The following is a 21,110-nucleotide window of genomic DNA, read 5'->3' as shown; positions in this document are numbered from 1 at the left end:
GACTGAATATTATTCTATTATATAGTCATTATACTATTATACAGTCACTGGTGTTACTTTAATAATGGGTTATACACTACATTAACCAGTAGGCTTTGCAAAGTGAGTCGCCTTGTTGCCTGGCAACGCGTCTAAACTAAACACAACTTCGGAAAGTAGCCTGCGTTAGATATCAAACATAAATGAAAATAAACACAATCTAAAAACATTGTAGGAGCAGAGTGTTAGTCTGAAGTGCTGAAGAGGTATTTTGCTTTGTTATCACCTTCTCTGACTTTTAATACTGTCGCGTTTGAATATTCAGTGACCCTGTTTACATTCCAGATAGAAAGCAAGAACAGCGAGACATGGCGGAGGAAAACACAGCTTCTGTTGGTGAACAGGCTGAGAGCACAGACACTGTTTCACAGGAAGCCACTGAAGGTAGAGAGCCTAAAGCTGTAGCTGCTACACAATGGGTTTTCAATGACAGGTAACACAGAAATGCAGAAAGAAAGACGGTTCCATTGGTTTGCATGGATAAGATGATCAATAAAGTGTAGGCTAGTTAGTTAGCAATTAAAGACGTGAATGGTAGAGTGTAATTAATGTCATTCTTCTGTAATACAGCTGTCACGTTCCCTCCTTCACAGGATGTGACACTGAACACTCAGTGCTGCAACAGGACGGTGAGGAGGAATCAGAAAATCAGCTCTCTGCAGACAAGTATTACAGCTATGAGGCTCTTCACTCCAGACCGGTCATCATACCTGACTCTGAAATCCCAGAGGACCTCCTGCACCTCTCGTATGCTTTGGAAATTTGCTGAATGTGTAGAAAACTGTTTGTACATCTCACATCTCAACATACTCAGCTAACAGAGATAAATACACATCTGTTACAAGTACAAATGACAAACTGTAGTTTTCAAGAAATATACACTGTTAGTTGAATATAAGCTAAAATTAAACCCTGTAAAGGACTTAAAGACTAAAATGTAGACTAAAATAAGCTAAATCTAAAATAAACCTTGCAAAAAGCTGTAGTTTATTCCATCTTGATCTTTAATTTTTTCTATATTCAGTCACTCCTTTGGTTACGACAGTGGGCGGAGGGCAAACTTGCAGCTGCTGGATGAGAGAACTCTGATCTTCATAGCAGGTAACCTACTAGTCCTTCTGGATGTTTCCACCAGAGAGCAGAGATACCTTCGGTCCTGCAGTGGTGGCGGAGTAGGTTCCATCACGGTAAGATCATTGAGAATGTATATGTCACTGTAAGAGTGAAACTGAGGCTTCAGTCTGTCTGTGACTGACAGCAGCAAACACTGAAGATATAACTTGACATTTACTAGCTGTACATTTACAAAGTTGATCTTTGAATTATTCAAACTTTTCCAAGGGTTAATACATTGACTTTGCTATATTTTACTAGGAAATACTGTACAGCAATATTTTGCATTTTACAGACAGAAGACAAGACAAGATCATAATCTATGATGTATCTTTAGAGCAGGGGTCTCCGACTCCAGTCCTCGAGGTCCACTGTCCTGCTTGTTTTCCAGCTATCCTTGCCCTACCCACTGGTGATTACCTGGATCAGGTGATCAGCCAATCAGAAACTATCTGTACAAGAGCAGAGATAGTTGGAAAAGAAGCCAGACAGTGGCCCTCGAGGACTGGAGTTGCAGAGCCCTGCTTTAGAGTATAAACTGGACAAAAGAATATGGAAGATCACCTGCATTTACCTATGATTTTAAGTGCAAGCATCAGTAAATATTAACACATTTTATTAATTTTATTTAACTAAATACTGTGACTAAGTTAACATAGCACCAATTGAACTTTAAGTCTTTACAGGCCCAGATCAGGTGCAAGTTTAATTCTACAGATATGTGTGTTTCTCTGACAGTATGATCAGCAATCATTTCTAAAATAAATGTTACAATGTGATCTATCCAAGTGACCTAAGAGCTTTAAAATGCATATTGTCACAAAAAGGAAAATTATATAAAATCTTTGCTCCATATAGACTATATATACTATGATGTGGAGCAAAAAAACATGACATATATTTGAATATACATTGCTTACAAATTGTGTGTGTGTGTGTGTGTGTGTGTGTGTGTGTGTGTGTAAAGACACACCCTAGAAAAGAGTTCTTTGTTGTGGCAGAGAAGGGAAACCAGCCCAACATTATAGTATATGAATATCCCACGCTACGACCCTACCGCATCCTCAGAGGTAAATGAGACAAAGACGCATGGAGTAATGCTTTTTCACATATCTTTTTTGATGATCATGCTTTAACCTGCCTGCCTGTAGGTGGTACTGAAAAGGCGTACAGCTTTGTGGCTTTTAACCGCGATGGGAGCTTGCTGGCCAGCCTGGGCAGTGCACCTGATTACATGCTGACGCTATGGAACTGGAGGCAGGAGGAGGTGATGCTGAGCTGCAAGGCCATTTCACAGGAGGTTTACAGAGTCAGTTTCTCCCCATATAACCCTGGCCTTCTCACATCATCAGGATCTGCACATATCAAGTAAACAACCTACTATGATTAAAATCTTTATGCCCAGTTAATCACATTTTTCACATCAGAAGTTGGATTATTTCCTTACATTGATACTGAATGTGTTTCTTTCTCTCTCCTTTCTGTCAGGTTCTGGAAAATGGCCAACACAGTCACAGGTCATAAATTGCAAGGCCTTATTGGCCATTTTGGCAAAACTGCAGCGACTGATATTGAGGGCTACGTGGAACTTCCTGATGGAAAGGTCTTTGCTCTGCTGGCCTGGCAGTACACTTACACTATAATAAAACAGCACATTAGAGCTGCATTGGTGGCTGTGTGTTCTATCATCCACCAGTAAGACAGGGTTTTTCAATCCAGAAAGTCTAGTTGGAGAAAATGATTTATGTAATTAACATTTATTACAAGCAAAAACACAGCACAGTGGTTTTGAACACTCATACAGGATTTTACAGTTCCATTTTAGATTTGTTTGGGAAAAGCAGCAGAAACACTACATCCATGCTATTAGCTTATCTTACCTTAAAAAAATCTTCTCTCATCAGAAGTAACAGTTACATCTGTGTCCGTCTGTCTCAACTTTTGTCAGGTGGTATCTGGGTCAGACTGGGGCAACCTGCTGCTGTGGGATGGGAATTCCATTAAGGTGGAGATTTGCCGTAAGGAGGGACGGAGCTGCCATGCTGGGATGGTCCAGCCGTTTGCCCTAGAAGACGGACAGCTGATGACGATTGGCTCTGATGGAGTTGTCCGGGTAACATACTTGCATTAAAATAAGCTCTTACCCTGAAAACACTTTAATTTTAGGACATTCTCTCAACCTTCTTGTTATATATATTTTCTAAATGACTTTTATTTTATTATTGTTTGGTCATCATTTCCACATTATTGATGGGTTTTATATTTAATCATTTCTTGTGTCATATCTTCAGACAGCAGCAGTTTTCATCTCTAAATGCTGTCACAATATATTGACATGTTGATATGTTAAAATCTGTGCCCATATACATTCTGATATTTGATGTCTGATGTCTGTAGTATATCATACAGGTCTACTGTAGAATGAGACATGGATGCAGTTGGGATTTGCTCTCTGCTGTGGCTGCAAATCTGGGATGGGATCCAGGGGGCAAAACACACACACAAATAACATTAACAATTACAAATGGAAAATGACAAAAAGAAGGCAAATAATAAAAAAAAATTCATTATAAGTTATATCAAATTAGACAATATTTTTCATAAAAATTAAATGTTTTCATCTAAAATTAATTAGATTAATTAAGAGCATTTGATTTGTTTTTCCCATTTATAATACGAATGAACAGGTGTGATGATCCTGATGAAGAGCTTCTGTAATCCTGTATTTCTTTACATGACATTGTGAGCTGCACTGCCCCCTGCAGGTCTGGGACTTTGAGAGCATCGACTCCGCTGACAGTAACAACGACATTGGCAGGTTTGAGATGGAGCCCATGAATGAGCTTGTGGTCGGACACAATGTCTGCCTCACGTCTGTGGTGAAGAGCTCCCTGCCTGACTCCTTCAACTGGTTTGCTCAGGTCAGAGGACAAAAAGTCGGTGGTCAATAGTAAAAGTATTAGTAATCAATGAGCTGGGCTCACCTCAGTCCTGATCTCTTTACTATGGGGTGTTGTACTGTAGGATTCCAGTGGAGCCATCTGGAAACTGGATCTTTCATTCACCTTCACGGCAAGTTTTCTGCACTGACACTTTGAAGCTTATACATGTGTCATCTCAGTCAGCTCTAACCATTGTATCATCTGTGTATGCAGGCTCCTGATCCAGAGTGCCTGTTTTCCTTTCACGCTGGGGCGATCCAAGGTCTGGATGTGTCAAAGAAATCCCATCTGATGGCCACGACTGCTTTGGACCGTGAGTCATATATATTCCCAGACCTCTTGCAAGCATACATATAGATGTTTGCAAAAACACTGTAAGGGGTACTATGTCTCTTCCTTGTTATTCAGGTTCAGTCAAAGTGTTTGACTTCCTGGCAAAAAGAGAACTGACCTCCAGTCGTTTCAGTCAGGGTGGAACTGCTCTCAGCTGGGCTCCACCTTTGGTATGTGTGTCAGTATAAAAATGAATTACACTCTCACTTATGATGTGCATGGACATCTGAAATTTGTCTTTAGGTGAACCAGAGTGGAGGTTTACTGGTGACAGGTTTTGAGGATGGGGTGGTCCGCCTACTGGAGTTGTATGACCCTCAGAGGCTACATGTTGTCGCTGGTCGTGGTCACAAAGGAGATGCCAAGCTGCGCCTCAAACAGGCCTTCAAACCCCATAATGCCCCTGTAACTGCAGTGGCATATGATCGAAATGGAAGCATCTTAGCCACAGGGGTAAGAGCTGTTCTAGGAAAACAATGTTTACACAGTATCTAAATGCTTGTTTACTCCCATGAAAAAAAAACATTGTGATTATATTATATTTGGTAACAAGGTGTATAGTGGGATCTACTACAGCTCAGAGTAAATATGAAAGGTAATGCCACTGCACACCAGTAGCCAGTGTCAGACACGCTAAACAAGACAGATTTTGAATGTGATTTGATCTAACTGATAGTCAGACTTCATATGGACATCTAAATGAATCCATCAGCCAGAGTAATTGATTGAATTCTGGGGAAATAATTAATAACAAATTTAAAAGCATGGCTGGTCAAGAAAGGCATCACTGCAGCTCAAAATATTTTTACGCAAACGTTTTACGGTTAAAATTTAGTGAACAGATTAATGTGGTCTCTTAAATCCCTTTGTTTTTGTTCCACAACAATCCACAAATTATTGGCTTATTTCTCTTCACGCCACAGAAATGTGGCTCTTATTTCAAAGTTAGCATGGCTCCTGGGTGCTGACTTTTATGGCTTAAAATAAATCCTGCTGTGTAACTTGCATTAAACTAATCTAAGTGAATGATGCTTGATGAGTGGTTTGAGAAGAGGCTTTGTTAGTCCATATTTTTGTTCTGTTTTCCTTTTGTGTCACTGCTTAGAGCTCAGACTGCACTGTGTTCTTCTTCACTATCGGGGAAAAATATAACCCCATTGGCTTTGTCCATGTTCCTGGGCCAGTACAAGGGCTGCAGTGGTCACCTCATTCCCATGTAAGTCTGGTCTCTGGTCTCAGAGAAAAATAAATATAACATTGTGATGGAACATTATTGCTTCAGCAAATTTCTTTTTTGATTTTACACAGAGTGAAAACAGGCTACTCATCCTGTGTCAGAGCGGTCACGTGGTTGAAGTGCAGAGTCCTGATCCAGAAGCGGAGAAGCTGACCAAAACCTTCAAGCTGCCCAATATGCTCCACAGATCTTTCAAGTTCAGGAGCATTAAATCTCGAATCAAGGTCTGTGCTTGGTTTGTCTTAACTTTAGTTTGTTGGGTTTTCTATACTGTGTATTTATGGTTGTATTACATCATAACATGTGTTTGTTTGTTGGTTGTTCCTTTCTCTCTGACCATGCATTTTTCAACTATTTTTCAATCTTTCTTTTCCTTCTGTCCTAAAGATTATTTAAGTATGAAGGGAAAGATCCTTTGATAACTACTGATTTCATTGAAAATAACTAACTCAATTATTTTTTAATTTATGGTTTTGTGTGTGTCTCAGAGAGAGGAGAAAATCGCAATACGTCAAGCCATAAAGGAGAAGAAGATTAAAGAGAGAGAAGAGAGGTTAAAAGAATTGAAGCAGCCAGATGCAGCTCAAGTGGAGGAGGAAGAGGAAGAAGAGGAAGAAGAGGAGTTACCACCTATCTACATCCCTGACCCTCCAAGTCCTCTGTACTGTGGCTTCTACTCACAGCCTGGCCAGTTTTGGCTCTCCATGGTGCATACACACAGATATGGAAACTCTAATTATCTTGTCATTTCAAAGTGATGTCAGTCACAATAGTCAGAAGATAACAAAAATTAGGAAATGATATGGGAATCTGCAAATGTTATTTCCCCTTTCCTTTGATGGCTTTTCAGCAATAAACACATTTTACGTGTTACTATCGCCATTTCCATTCAGTCCCATGTGAGGATGCAAATCCCTGTGCATCAGCTAGAAATATATTTAAAACATTTGGTTAATGAGGTGTACCCACTTTCTGTCTTTTCTGTCTCTCCTGCAGGGAGACTATGATGCAGGTTTTTTGTATCACTGTAAGTTCTCTGAGAAGCAGGATGAGGATCCAGATCAACGGCAAGATGAACCCTTTGACTTCCGACTTGTCCACAATGCAGACAATGACCCCATTCGCTCTGTCACCTTCAGGTAGCTGAAGTGCAAACTAGCAATTCAGTATTCTTTATTTAAAAAAGAAGAAAATCTCACAGCCTCATTCACATATTGTACAACATCAGTATTACCTGTTTAATGTTGTTTTTGTAATGTCCCACTGGGTGTTTTGTTGTTTTTCAGCTCTGACAGACAGCTGCTGTTCTGTGGTATGCATTCAGGCTCGATTAGGGTCTACCCTCTGCAGTCTGGTGATGAGAGCCTCACCTCCATGCAGGCCTACTGGTCTCTCAGTGTCCACGACAACCAGTATGGATATCTTCGCCACATTTGCTGTAGCCATGACGACCAATTTGTGCTTACAGCAGGAGACGATGGGAACATCTTCTCCTTTAGCTGCCTTCCTCCAGATAAGCTACAACAAGGCCTGAAAAAAAAGGCCAAAGTTCCTTCGCCCAGGGTCAGACTACATTTTATTTCTCTTCTCTTCTTTCAATCTTTTATTCTCATTTGATTATGTATTTAAGCAGAACTATGAGTCTACAACTATACTGGTGGCTCTGTGAGACTGTATTTAGGGGCAGGTTATGCAGTAAAACAGATGTGTTTGTATGACACATTGTCAGACCTTAATGATGTGGTAATGGGGTAATGGGGTAATGATGTGCTTCCCTAATATTTATCTTTTCATCCTGATGAAAAGTGTATTTAAAAGGTGAAATTTATGTTGTCATGCATGAATAAATGTTACAGTTGTCAGAGATTGTTGACAGCCGCATAAGCATTTTTATTAGTGAGCATCACATTAAATATTAAACCATCATGTTTTTTAATGTTTTTCACATAGCTTGGTCTTGAGAATGAATTGCTTGCTCAGGACATTGAAGACCCAGCGGCATACAGGTAAGCCTGAACAACCAGATCATTTGTTCCTCCTCTTTTCCCCTTTCACTTTATATTCATCTTCCTTTGTACGGTATCTGGGATTTATATTTCCTTCTGTTTCTTTATGGAAATTACTTGTAGAGTAAGAGAACATATATTCATATGGACTCCTTCCCCCAATCACTCTCTCCAGCATAGAGACAGCTAAACAGGAACTGGAGAAGGACCGTCTCCGTCAGGAGGCCGAGTTGAAAATTGCAGAGAAGCATAAGAAGCTGGCTGAGCTCCAGAAGAAATTTAAGCAGGTGCTGGACATCAACCAGAGTCTGCCAGAGCATGTTCGCCTGAAACGTGAGGTACACAAACACATACACCTCAAAGTCGTCTGCTATCTTTTGTTTTGGCAGTTCATTTTACTAAACACATAGCATGCTGGGAACTGTGAGACACTGTGGATTGATACTTTAATTGGCATGCTAAGAGAAAGGGCAGACTAATGGATGGATATCATATTCATTTATGTTTCCAGCACTCCACAAATATGGCTTGTGGGCACTTTCTGTGTGTGTGTAGGTACATATGTGTTTGGGAAGGGGACAAAATCTTTTCTCTTTGTCACATTGTGACAGCTCATTTATTAGAAATTCTCCATAAAAAATGGTCCTTACCAGAGCCAGTATTAGGTTTAGAAAGACTTGCTTTTGTTTTTAAAGTTCAGGTTAGTTATTGTCAAGGTAATAAATGTAAGTCAATACAATATCCTCAAATGTGTGTGTGTGTGTGTGTGTGTGTGTTTTTGTAGGAGCTGCAGCTGGACCCAAGTTTCAATGAATATGCAGAGAGGGTGAAGTCCCAGCAGGTGATGGAGGTCAGAAAACAATTTGTCTGGGAGCAGGAACGTTGCCAGATAGCACTCACTAAACTACAGGACTGGTACTCACTTAACACACACACACACACACACACACACACACACACACACACACACACACACACACACACACACACACACATACACATTCACATCTAATTGATCACACATCTAACTGATGAAAGAGAACCTTACTTGCTGTACCACTATATCAACCCAGCATTTTAATAGAAAAATATTACATGTAATATAGCCCTTTGAGTTATATTTATATTTACACAAGTTAAGGGGGGAAACAATACCAGGATGATGGCCCTGAGCGATGAAGTATTTAATGAATATCTCAGAAGCTTGAAGTGGAGGGACAGGAGCAAGAAGCATCATGGCAGGACAAACCCCTGCACGGTATGTACCACCGACAGACAGAAGAAGTGGCTGATATCGAAAAGTCCTACCAGTGGCTGGAAAAGGCTGGACTGAAAGAAAGCACAGAGGCACTAATCATAGCAGCACAAGAACAGGCCCTGAGCACAACATCAATAGAGGTTGGGGTCTACCACACCAGACAGGACCCCAGGTGCAGGCTGTGCAAAGATGCCCCTGAGAAAATCCAGCAGGTTGTAAGATGCTAGCAGGCAGAGCATACATGGAACGCCATAACCAAGTGACCGGCATAGTGTACAGAAGCATCTGTGCTGAGTATGGGCTGGAGGTCCCAAGGTCAAAATGGGACACACCTCCAAAGGTGGTGGAGAATGACCGAGCTAAGATCCTGTGGGACATTAGATAAACCATGTAAAACTTTAATTATGACCTTTTACAAAACAGCTATCATTAGTATGTAACCAATGTTAAACTTAAAGGCTTGTATCTCTCTGTTTTTCCAGAAACTCAGGTGTGTATGCTCTTAAATTGATCATGCATAACCTCCTGATTGTTAAAATATTTCTTAAAATAAGTTCATGACTAGTAAATCAACAATTTGAATTTAATTTATATTTATAGTCTGTGGACAAACCTCCATAGAGAGGTTGAACTTCACTGTCATTTTCAGTGTAATATAACTAATGTATTATAACTAATAATGGTCAAACACAGCTTTCCTTAGAAACGCATCAGTCTGTAACTGTCTTGAGAAAGGAAGGTTATTCTCTACAAGATTTCTTTAAAACGTGTATAGTAGACCTATAGTAGACCTATAGTAGACCTATAGTAGACCTATAGTAGACCTATAGTAGAGTGGAAGCTGCACATCTGCCCAAGAAAACAAGTATTTGTGAGTCTCCTTCTTTAGAAACAGATGTCTCACTGCTCCCAAAGTTACTGCATTGTCGAATAAACAGAGAAACCAGTGTGCACAGACACTGTGTGCAGGAGACTTAGGTCAGTTGGCCTAATGGGCAGAGATGCCAAGAAAAAAACCCTACTAAATCAGAAGAAAAAGTTGTATGCCAGGTGCCATGTGTTACAAGCTCTCGCTCATCCAACCATTCTGCCCTGAAAACAAGCTGGAGGATGGAGGCGAGATACTCAAATCAGATAATAAATAAAACAAACCCCTAACTGCTTTTCTCTAATAAATATCTAATCAAAAGTAAAAGTTTCTAAAACAGAATTACTATCTACCTTCCCTAAAAAAAAGGATCACTCCAAAAACACTTCTTCAGCAGCCTTCTTACCTAGTGTCTCTAATACAGCCAAACATTTACTAGGTGTAAGCCTGTGTATAGGGGCCCCCCTCCTTACCTCGGCCCCACCTTCCACACCTCCATCACAAACGAGGCTGCTATTCAGAATATCATAGAGTCTCTACTACTTAGGGCCAGCAAACAAAAGAAAGCTCTTCTTCTTGAGTAAATCTTTGTACCACTAAGGACCAGCACATAAGCTATAGATGTTTTATAGGTGTTGATTTAATTTATTTAATGTCATGCTCTAGAACAGTACTCCTAGATGAGACATCTCCAAATAAGCATAGGAAATTCTGCAAGAGATGACATCAGTATATTTGTCAGTTGGCAGGTAGGTTAAGTGCACTGGTAAGTTTGATAAAATGTCAGTGGTATGGAGCTTAGCTCCTTGAGGCACACTTTATGCCACTCCAACCCATCTTTGTCACAAAAAGGGGTTATAGTCACAGCTAAGCCTACACCTGCAACCTCTGACCTCAACTGAGGCATAGATGGTTCCCCCTACACCGAATGATATGCCTTCAACATATTCACATGGGGAACTCTGTGCTTCCTCCGGCGCTCAGGAGTGTTGACTGCATAAGTGGTGTCATTTAGTTTCTTCATCACCACATAGGAAGTAACAGCAGAACTCTGTCTCCAGGTTGAAATGTCCAAAATGTCTGTTAATTAAGTTATTTTTCACTAGCTCCCCAACCTTCTGTAACTGAGCTCTCAAGCTGTTCACATACTCTGGAAGATGCTGCACTTTGGAGCTAGAAGAGACCAGATGATCTTTTAAAACTTTCAATGATCCCCTTACTTCCAGAGCAATACCTGTGTGTGTGCGTGCGTGTGTGTGTGTGTGTGTGTGTGCTCAAAACCAGAGCAGCTGGACTGAGCCTTAAGGAATCTTGTACTGCCCCACGTGCAGCAAAAAGAACAAACGGAATCCATTCATCCCAATCTCTTTGGGTTTCAATGCAGGATTTTCTCAGCATGGCCTTCAAGGTCTGGTGAAAGCGCTCCAAAGCCCCCTGGTTTTCAGGATGATAGGGACTTAAAGTCACATGCTCGATACCTAATGCCTGTAAGACTTGGGCAAACATTTTGGATTTGAAATTGCTTCCTTGATCAGTTTGCATAATCTTAGGTAAACCGAAGGTTGAAAAAAATCTCACCAGAGCTTTGGAGATCGAGCTAGTCGTGACTGTACGAAGAGGGATAGCCTCAAGAAACCTGGTGACACAGGCCTTTGTCCTCAGGCTTTTATTCTGTCAGGTATGATCAGGACTTCAGGAGCCAATCCACTGACATTTCATGATCACAGACTCTGATCACCACCTGCAACCATTCACACTTGCACACCTGTGAGAGGGAGAGAGTGAGAAAGAGAGGAAAGGAAGGAGAAAGAGAAAACCACCATGATGCACAAAAATTGGACTTTAGATGACTGGAACCAAGTCTTATAGACTGATGAGTCCAAATTTGAAGTGTTTGGATCCAAGCGACGAACGTATGTCAGACGCGGAGCTCAAAAAAAAAAATTATAGATGCCTACCTAACACCATCAGTGGATGTCATGGATGTGGAAAGGTGATGATCTGGGGATGCATTGGTAGTGGGAAAGTGGGTGATCTATATTGTATGCAAAGCATCCTCAATTAGCATGGATACCACTGCATACTGAAAACGCTTGCCATTCCCTCTGGGCAGTGACTGACTGGGGATAACTTTATTCTGCAGCAAAAAAAATGACCCCAAGCATTAATCCCAGTGATGGTTTGGCCACCCCAGTCACCAGATTTGAACCCCATCGAGCTGCTGTGGGAAAAGCTGGTCCAGACTTCTGGAAGGTGCTGCAGAAGGCCTGGGATAAATATTAAAAAACAATTACAATACATTTTAACATTGTTTAAAATAAATTATTATCTTATTTAAAGACATCCAGTGAGCCACATAGGGTGTTGCCTCTGTGGATAAGTTAAGAAATAGAGACAACCAGCCTCCAGTCAGACTCAAACCCTCTGCTTATGTCTGTTCTTAGGTTCAGGGATTCTTTGGAGGCCAATGTGGTCACTGTGGCTGCCATCCGCACTGACTACCGAGTCTCCACCTACCGTGTGCTGGTGCTCAGTGAGGCGTCGACCAAGCTCAGCCATCACAGCGCACTCAGTCAGCCTGACGGACATAGAGATGCTGCACGAGAACGCAGAAAATCCAAAGCAGAGCTATCCAAAGACAGCAGCACCTTAAAAGGTAGGAAAGATTTAGTGTCTTTGTTTCACCTGTCAGAGACATAGTTGACCTGTCACTTGTGTGTGTTCTCCAGGGAAGGAGGTGATGTGCCCCCCTGTGGCTCGTCCAGCAACGATTAAGCTGGGGGATCGGCAGGTTGAGAGGCTCCGAAAGGCGGCAGAGAAAGCTGAACAAGCTCGAGCCAAATTAGAGAAGAGGAAGCAGGAATGGGCCCAACTGTGAGTGTCATTTACAACAATAAAATCTTATGGTTAAGGTTTTTCTTGTATTTCTAAAGATCAATAAAAAAAACTTTATCTGTAATTATTGCAATGCTGGTGCTAAACTGTGATGGATTGTTGGCATGTCAGTTATGCAGAGAAGCCAGACGAGAACTGGGAGGATCCACAGGTTGTGCAGGCCATCCAAGAAGCCAAAGAGAACATTGGAGACTTAAAACTGAAGTCAGCCAAAGACTTCACTGTGCCAAAACACCTGAGGACAAACGCTGAGAAGAAGAGAAGAGAGCTGAGAGACCTGGAGTTAAAGGTATGCACATAAGAATGAACATTTCATTTCCCTCTTTTTCTCTCAATCTTCTCTGTTTTTGAGTCACATGTCCTTTTTTCTTTTTTTTTAGGAATATAAACTTGATGAAGATTAAATGTTCAGTATTTGATAAAGATGCTTTATCTTTTCAGAAGATCATTTTTTGTAGTTTATAGGGTAAATTCTTAACAGATCAGTAATACACATATATAAATAATCACTGATCCAATGAACTTCGGTTGCAGTCAGAGAAGATTAATTTCGAATCTCTCCATCCAGATCCGTGAGAAGCAGACTGAGATGAATAGACGCATATTGGCGTTGCGGGACTCCAAGGTTCATCTGGTGTCTCAATTGCGTGCTAAGGCCCAGCAGCTCCAGAGGGTCCAGCAGCGCCTGGCATCCCATCTCCACCGCCCCCCTCCTGTCCTGCCCATCATACTACCCGAGGAAACCCCAGAGAAGAGGCTGCAGTACAACCGAGCCACACTGGAGCGATACCGTGTTCTGAGGGAACACAGGTACAAGAGCCAGGTTTTAGTATGAAACAAGAACAAGTCTAGATTCTGACCAAAGCTGACTTTTTTTGAAAATCATTCTTGAAAAAACCAGCAGACCTATAGCAGTGTTGAGTAATCAGTTATTGGGGTCGTCAGGCCAAATAAATTGGCCAACAGACAGTATCTACTGACTGTGTATTTCAAAGAAAAATATCTATTTAATTTATTTTTAAAATATCAAACAGGTTTAAGACCATGCAGCAGGAAGAGCAAGAGGGAACTATAAGTTTGTTGGAGCAGCTAGAGAAAGAGATGAAAGGAGAGAAGGAGAATGAGGAAGAAGAAAAGGGGGAGAGCGACAAAGAATGGACTCCAGATGTGTCTTCAACTGTATCTAGAGAAGAAAGTGAGACATCACTGGAGCAGGGGGAAGAGCCGAGTGAGATGGAGGAGGAGCTCCAGCAGGAAGAGGAGATCAGGCTGTTGTATGAGCAGGACTATCTGCTGGAGCAGGTCTGTCTTACCTTATCTAATCTTAAACCTACTATCTTTTATATCAGTCCCATTTCATATTACACAGTTTTAATATTAAAAGTGCAAAATAATCTGTGGATGGACTTTGTAATTTTCAGATGGAGACTTTGGTGTGTCAGTTTGATGCAGAGCTCCTGTTGCTGCGTCACCAGAAGCTGCAGCTGGACTGGCAGCTGAAGCTGGCAGACCTCCATCAGCTGACACTCTACCAGGAGCTGCTGCTGCTTGTTGAATCCGAGCGGAGGGAGGACACTCTGCAGGAGAAGCTCAACGGACTCATTAAGGAGGAGAACAGCATCACTGTGAGAGAAAATTGCACCAGTAGACTTGATGATGTAGAAGATCTTTTTTTCATCATGTACTCTATCTGTTTAGAGGGCTACACACACCTGCATGCATTTAGTTTGTCACTGCAGTGTGATGATAGATTAATTTATTGTAACAAAACCTGAATATCTGACCAAGAATTAACTATATGAACATACAATAACTGCAGATCCAGATATTTTTTTTTTTTTTTTTCGTTTCTCCTGGGCTCATGTTTAACAATCTGTAATTAAAAACTTGATTATATTATTCTCTTTAAGAGCAAAGGTTTTGGACACAACACATTTACTCATTTTGATAATAATTACATACCTTTGGTCATTGCTTTGTCCTCTTCTCTCTTTTCTGACAGTTGAAGCTGGAGGAGTGCAATGAACAGCTGGAACTCAAGCAGAGAGAAATAGCCAACCTGCAAGAGAGCGAGAAGGCTCTGTTCAGCACCTTTGAAAGGTTTCTGAAGGAAAACAAGTTTGAAGAGTTTCTGACCAAAGTCTTCAAGAAGAAAGTCAAACGTATCACAAAGAAGGAGAAGACCAAAAATGAAGGTGAGGGGCAGAAACAGGATTGTGTCATGCTGTGTGCATGTGTACAGGTCTTTTATGATCTTGGTGTGTTTGCAGAAGATGAATTGGACAGCGATGAAGATGATGACTCTGATGATGATGATGAAGAAGATTATGAAAGTGACACAGAGGAAGAGGAAGCTGCTGTGGATAACAGTGTTTGCCCTCCAGGTCAGTACTGTGGTGGTAAAGTAATCCAGTCCTTCACTTCGTCAGACAGTGCACTGCTCTGCATTGTCATTACTCCACCTGCAAATATAAGCCCAGCACACTTTGTGCTGCATCAAAAGTGCTTGAAGTTACAGTAGTTTCATGTAACGCCCTGAACTGCCTTATGTCCATGTCTGTGTGTGTCAGGCTGTGAGCCAGAGTGGCTTGAGTACATACTGCAGCTGCGTGAGAGTCGACTGGACCTGGAGGAGCTGCTGGCAGAGGAGAACAAAAATGTTGAAGCTCTGAAGAAGGAGTGTGACACTCTCATCAAGAAGGTCAATAAGTTTGTATCTTTCTATCTCATCATTCCTGTGCACTGCTTGGTTTTTCATTTGTTCCATCAAATGCTTTTTTTTTTTTTGTTGTTGTATTGCTCTGCAGGTGACAGCAGTGAAGAGCAGCTGGCAGGCAGTAGAGGATGAGCTGGAGTTAGTCAACAGAGAAAAGCAGCAGAAAATGAATGAACTGGATGTGGTGGTTCCTCTCAGACTGCACCAGGTAAATGGCCAACAACTGGGGAGGTTTCATCAAAAAATGACTGACAAGAAGACAAAATAAATTCAACCTCTCTCAAGAGATTTGCGTGGTTGTAACAGATTTTTTGTAACCTTGGAAGATATTAGGTGTAGGTGTGAATGTTACCAAGTTAAGCTTTCTTTTGCCTTATGTTTGGTATTTACCTTTACAGTCACTATGACAGTATTATGTGTGAAAGTGCACTGGCTTTAGATACTATTTAATTTTGACTTTGCTTTGCTTGACTTTGTTTCTCATTTGATCACACCCTGAAACTACACTTGGCCCTTTTCCCTGCCTAGCACTTTCTCCACCTGTCTTTCAGATTGAGTTTGTCATCAATGGCTCAATGCCATCCGACCTGAGCCAGGCACTGGTAATAAACAGAGCGGAGCTGGACAGGCTCCAGGAGCGTATCAAGCAGCTCCCCATGGAGATCACTCAGCAGAGAGAGTTGTACTCTCAAGCCTGCCAGCAACACGCCAGGCTTCTCCATGACCGCAAGGACATGAAAGCTAAGATCCAAGGTAAGATCCACTCAGGGTCTAGACTAGATTAACTTGAAACTTTATTTCTGGTGCCAGAATCAAAAATCTTAGATTCAGTCCTGTGTTTATTGACCATGATTATTTGCTGGTATGTGTCCACGTAGTGCTGGAGAAACAGTGCAACGAGCTGATGTTGAATAAGTTCGGCAGGCTGGTGGATCTAGAGGCTCTGCAGATGCTGTCAGGAAACAGAAGACTGGAGGAGCTGAAGCAGGAAAAACTCCTTCGAGAAGCTGCATACGCCAAGGAAATCAAACAGTGGGATGTACGCTGGCCTTTGTGTGTGTGTGTGTGTGTGTGTGTGTGCTGTGGCAAGGAGACATCTATATTTCTGCCTTGTTTTGCTGTGATCCACTTCACACTTTAAATGTTGCAACTTTATTGACCTTTTCCTGTATTTGTGTGTGTATGTGATATTCAGGCGAAGGTAGAAGAGGCGCGTGATAGGCTGAACGAGGCGACCAAGGCTAACACAGAGTGTCTCCGCAGCACGATAACCTTCATCAACCAGCAGAGAGAACTGGAGCATAAACTTAATGCTATGCAGAAAGAAATGGTAATTCTTCGGCATTAAATTATTATTATTATTTTGTGAGTAACAAACACAACAATGTAATCGCAGTAGTATCACATTCTCCTTAGCTTTATGTGTTACAATGATTTATTGAAGTAAATCACATGCTACAACAGCCTTTACTGTGGTTCTGAGTGTCAGTTACCTCTTCAACCTGCAGAAGGTGACAACTGGACACACAAATCTGACATATGACTAAGAAGCTGTAATGGCTAATGTGTCAGCAAACACATTTACACATCCAGTAGAGAGCAGAGAAACATTAATAATATGATCTCACATGATTATGGATCATGGACTTTTCTCTCCTTTTAGTTCTGAGACCAACCAACCAACTCCTGAGACAAATATCTTGTTTAGACGCCACATCTTCTTTCATCATCACCACCTTGTCACGTCTTTCCATTATTTATGGAAAGACAAACAGGTGACAAACAGTGGGTTTATCAGAGCTTGTTTGATGACAACAGCTGCCTGGTGCTGCAGGAAACATTTCTAAGAGTAAACATTTGAAAAATGTCAGTTCAATTCAATTCGGTTTTATTTGTATATCGCCAAATCACAATACAATCATCTCAAAAAACAAAAAAAAAAACTCAATGCGAGCGAGCACATTGGGTTTTGCTTATGAGCAAGCACTTGATGACAGTGGAGAGGAAAAACTCCCTTTAAGGGAAAAAACCTCCAGCAGAACCGGGCTCAGTTTGGGCGGCCATCTGCCTCGACCGGTTGGGGTGAGTGGATAGAGCAGAGAGAAAAGAACAGCAACAATAAACAACAAATAGACACTGCAGGTTGGTGGGGCCAGTAACTGCACATCAGCAATATACAGCTCCAGGACCAGGGACACCTGCAGAAGGTACAGAGAGAGAGAGAGAGGGAGAGGGAGGGAGGGAGAGAGCACAAACTAGGGGAGAGAGAGAGAGCACAAGATTAGTGACAATTATAAGCTTTGTCAAAGAGGAAGGTTTTAAGTCTAGCCTTAAAAGTACAGAGAGTGTCTCCCTCCTGAACCCAGACCAGGAGCTGATTCCACAGGAGAGGAGCTTGATAGTTAAAGGCTCTGCCTCCCAGTCTGCTTTTGGAAACTCTGGGAACCACAAGTAGACCTGCACTCTGAGAGCAAAGTGCTCTATTGGGATAATATGGTACTATGACAGGGGTGGGCAATCCATGTTCCTCGAGGGCCACTGCCCTGCTTGTTTTCCAACTATCCTTGCACTACCCACTGCTGATTACCTGGATCAGGTGTGTTCAGCCAATCATAAGCTGGAACATACCATCTCAGATGAGTTTCAAAGTTTGCTTTAATGTCTATTCTGTCACATGTAGAGCACATACAGAGATTCAAAATTTCATAACTCTCAGAACCGCAGTGCATACACATAAATACTAAAAAGTACAATGTAAAAATTACAGTCAGGGCAGGCAGAAATAAACTTAGATAAGAAGTAAAAAAAGATGAACAAGTACAAATAGCATAAGGCACATAGCAGCTTAGCATACACTGGGGGAGGACAAAATGAAGTGGTACCTTCCAGCTTCTGACTGGCAGAACACTCCTGACCCAGGTAGTCAGCATTGGTAAGGCAGGGATAGTTGGAAAACAAGCAGGGCTGTGGCCCTCAGTGCCCACCTCTGAGATAGACAGATTTTTTTTGTCCACACATACTGTTTCTGTTTATGTTGTCCAGGGCAGTCAGTTTCAGGACCACAGGAGACTCACGGACCAGGAAGAGATCCACAGGCTTCAGGAGTTGGTGAAGAAACAGTCCCAGCAGGCTGAGGCCCTCAGGAGAGAGATCGGCTTGCTGTCCCGTAAAGGAGGTCACATCTTACTGAGTGGCCAGGTCGCGCTGCCCTCCCTGGCCCCTTTGCCCAGCCCCATACACACCACCTCCAACAGCAAACAAGAACCAGGGCGTCTGGTCTTGCCCCGTAACCAGGCCCCACTGCCCCCACTTGCCCCCTTGCCTACCCACAAAGACAGCACCAACACCAGCAAATCAGGACCAGGGCATCTACCCAAACAGCTGGAAGCACAAAACTCACCCAGCAGTCAGGGAGCCAATTAACAGAGTCTAGAAAAAATACATGAAGTTACTGTTCCTCAGAAGCAGAGCCATCCAAAGTTATATTATTGTAACTTATTTGTTAGATTATTCTTGACTGTTCTCATAATTTAATATTAGATGATGAACACATTTGATTTTGTCTTTAATAAAATTTGTCACTAAAACTTAAGATATTTTTAAATCCTATGGCCAGCATCACTACACCTTCATTAATGCCATTTTAAATCCAGTGTTGACATGTACGGGATGTTAGAGTAACATAACCATCTCTTGGTTTTACTCAAATGTCTAGGAAGCTCAAGCAGACAACTTAATGCTACTATTCATCCTAAACACTGTACATTGTAACTCATCTACCTTCTATATTTCCACTTACCATAACTATTGTTAGTATTTGACCAACTTTTATTTGTTTCTATAACCTCTTGTAGGCTTTTCACTATAATTGTCCAAACAGGATATTGTTATGTGTTCCTAGTAACATAATAAAAATAGATTTCACAGAAAAGCATCATGTTAGGTATGCCTGAATAATTCTCCTGTAGGAAAATGATGGGCATTAACACTATTTTTGAACATATAATTCATTAATTTAATAAAATGAAACATTTTAGTCAGTATGTAAAACAACCAGTTGTAAACACAAACACACTCATGAAAACAAAAACCAAAAATAATAATGTTCTGATTTTATTGCACCAAATCAGAAATTTGGTTAATCAAAGTTAAAGGTTAAAGAAAATAATCATTAGTTTCAATCCTACTATCAACAGTTTCCACATGTACTGAGGTCTGATACCCAGTCCTGTCTGGATGCAAAAAGAATAGAATAGTCCTCCTGGCTCACAGAGCAGCCAGCTCCTGAAGCAGCCTCTCTTTCTCCTGCTGCAGCTCCACGATGCTCTGCTTGTTCTGCTCCAGTCTGTCCTCCAGCCACTGCAGCAGCGGGCCGCTCACCGCAGACATCTGGCTGCACAGGTTCTTGGTGAATACGGAGCCGTTGTGGATCTTGGTGACCGGGTCCAGGTGCGCCAGACTGTGGATCTTGCGGTAGGTGTCCTGCTCTTCCTGGCACAGGATCCGTGGCAGCTCCACGGCCGACTCCAGGCACACCTTGCCGATGGCTTCACGGGGCACGACGTGGATGGGGATCTCCACCCGCTCGTATTCGGAGCCCTTCTGCGCCTGTACAGACTGGAAACAGGTGTACAGCACCCGGCCTGTCTTGGTGTTCTTGTCCTCGATGAAGCAGGAGAAGATGAGGCCCACGAAGCACTGGTCCAGCATCTGGTACATGGCCTGGGTCCGGACGTCGACGTGAGAGGGCCACACAGTGATATGCGGATGGGAGTGGTACCAGCCGACCACCCGCATCGGCCTGCCCGTCATGTCGGCCAGCCTCTCCGCCTCCGTGGAGGCCGCTGACAGCTGCTCCGGGGAGATCTCGACACGGTCCTTCCTCTTGTCCGACCGGCGGAGAATGATGACGGAGTGGATGTGAACGATGCGGGTGGTTTCCACCTCTCCGATACACAGACCCATCACCTCTTCTTTTTCAGTACTTAACGCATGATTCATGCACACCAGGAAGGCGTCGGACTCCAGGTGAACGGCGCTCACTGCCATTGTTTTTAGTCAGGAGCAGCGCTTCATTTCCGGGTTGTCAAGTGCTGCTCTAAAACATTCCGTGTTGATGGAGCCGACCTGAAAGGGTTCCACTTATCTTTCCAGCAGGTGACGTAAAAGAAACAAAGCAAAGGGAACTAATATTCAATCAAGGGCAAGGTGGATTGAAATATGGGGGAAAAAATTCATCCTGCTTCTTCAATTTGGAGAAAAACAGTGTAAAAAGGAAATACACAAGATTTATATAAATAAATTCTTAATCAAAGATTAAACCATAATCAACAATCATATATCTTCATTTTATAAAAACGTATACAACTTTGATTATTCTATACATGAGGCCATTCAATTCTACCAAACTGAAACTGCCTTGAAGTAAATGCCTGATGGTAAGTCACCTGGCATAGATGACCTCACAACAGAAACATTTTTGGAATGACATTAAAGACCTGATCTATGAGGCTTTCAAAGAATAGGAATGCATTGTCAATTCCGATTCATCCTATATAATGAAACAAGGTATTATCACACTCATACCAGAATGCAACAAAGATAGATTGTCTAAATACACTCCTCTGTGTTGATTACAGACTCTTAGCTCATGTTTATAGCTACAGGCTTGAAAAAAGCCTTAAGAAAATAAGAGGTGAAACA

At 42.0% G+C, this 21,110-nt stretch overlaps 2 protein-coding genes across 3 annotated transcripts; one reads left to right on the top strand and one right to left on the bottom strand.

The window, feature by feature from the left end:
* The first annotated feature begins 111 nt into the window (after positions 1-111).
* Positions 112-19,362, top strand: cfap44 (cilia and flagella associated protein 44). 2 transcript variants are annotated; one of them, XM_026298139.1, is made up of 35 exons: positions 112-245; positions 325-423; positions 633-786; positions 1,064-1,226; positions 2,120-2,222; positions 2,304-2,520; positions 2,641-2,755; positions 3,101-3,265; positions 3,918-4,073; positions 4,177-4,224; positions 4,308-4,407; positions 4,503-4,597; positions 4,671-4,880; positions 5,533-5,643; positions 5,736-5,888; positions 6,153-6,371; positions 6,661-6,803; positions 6,951-7,227; positions 7,615-7,670; positions 7,846-8,008; positions 8,455-8,585; positions 12,241-12,452; positions 12,526-12,670; positions 12,803-12,980; positions 13,260-13,501; positions 13,726-13,993; positions 14,113-14,316; positions 14,694-14,886; positions 14,962-15,075; positions 15,262-15,392; positions 15,499-15,615; positions 15,959-16,160; positions 16,286-16,446; positions 16,603-16,737; positions 18,450-19,362. In XM_026298139.1, the coding sequence occupies exons 2-35, from the start codon at positions 348-350 to the stop codon at positions 18,828-18,830; spliced, it is 5,538 nt and encodes a 1,845-aa protein (XP_026153924.1). In that variant the 5' UTR covers positions 112-245; positions 325-347; the 3' UTR covers positions 18,831-19,362. The 2 variants fall into 2 exon arrangements, with proteins under 2 accessions (XP_026153924.1, XP_026153925.1); XM_026298140.1 differs by lacking the exon at positions 18,450-19,362 and adding an exon at positions 17,071-17,140.
* A 142-nt stretch (positions 19,363-19,504) lies between these two features.
* brcc3 (BRCA1/BRCA2-containing complex, subunit 3) lies at positions 19,505-20,525 on the bottom strand. Its single transcript, XM_026298141.2, has one exon. It carries the CDS (start codon positions 20,454-20,456, stop codon positions 19,674-19,676), a length of 783 nt encoding a protein of 260 aa, XP_026153926.1. The 5' UTR covers positions 20,457-20,525; the 3' UTR covers positions 19,505-19,673.
* Positions 20,526-21,110: the final 585 nt, after the last annotated feature.

The sequence above is a fragment of the Mastacembelus armatus genome, chromosome 12, assembly GCF_900324485.2.
Source record: "Mastacembelus armatus chromosome 12, fMasArm1.2, whole genome shotgun sequence".
NCBI lineage: Eukaryota > Metazoa > Chordata > Actinopteri > Synbranchiformes > Mastacembelidae > Mastacembelus > Mastacembelus armatus.
Note: the sequence above shows the minus strand (reverse complement) of the source record. Positions and strands in the feature narration are given on the sequence as shown.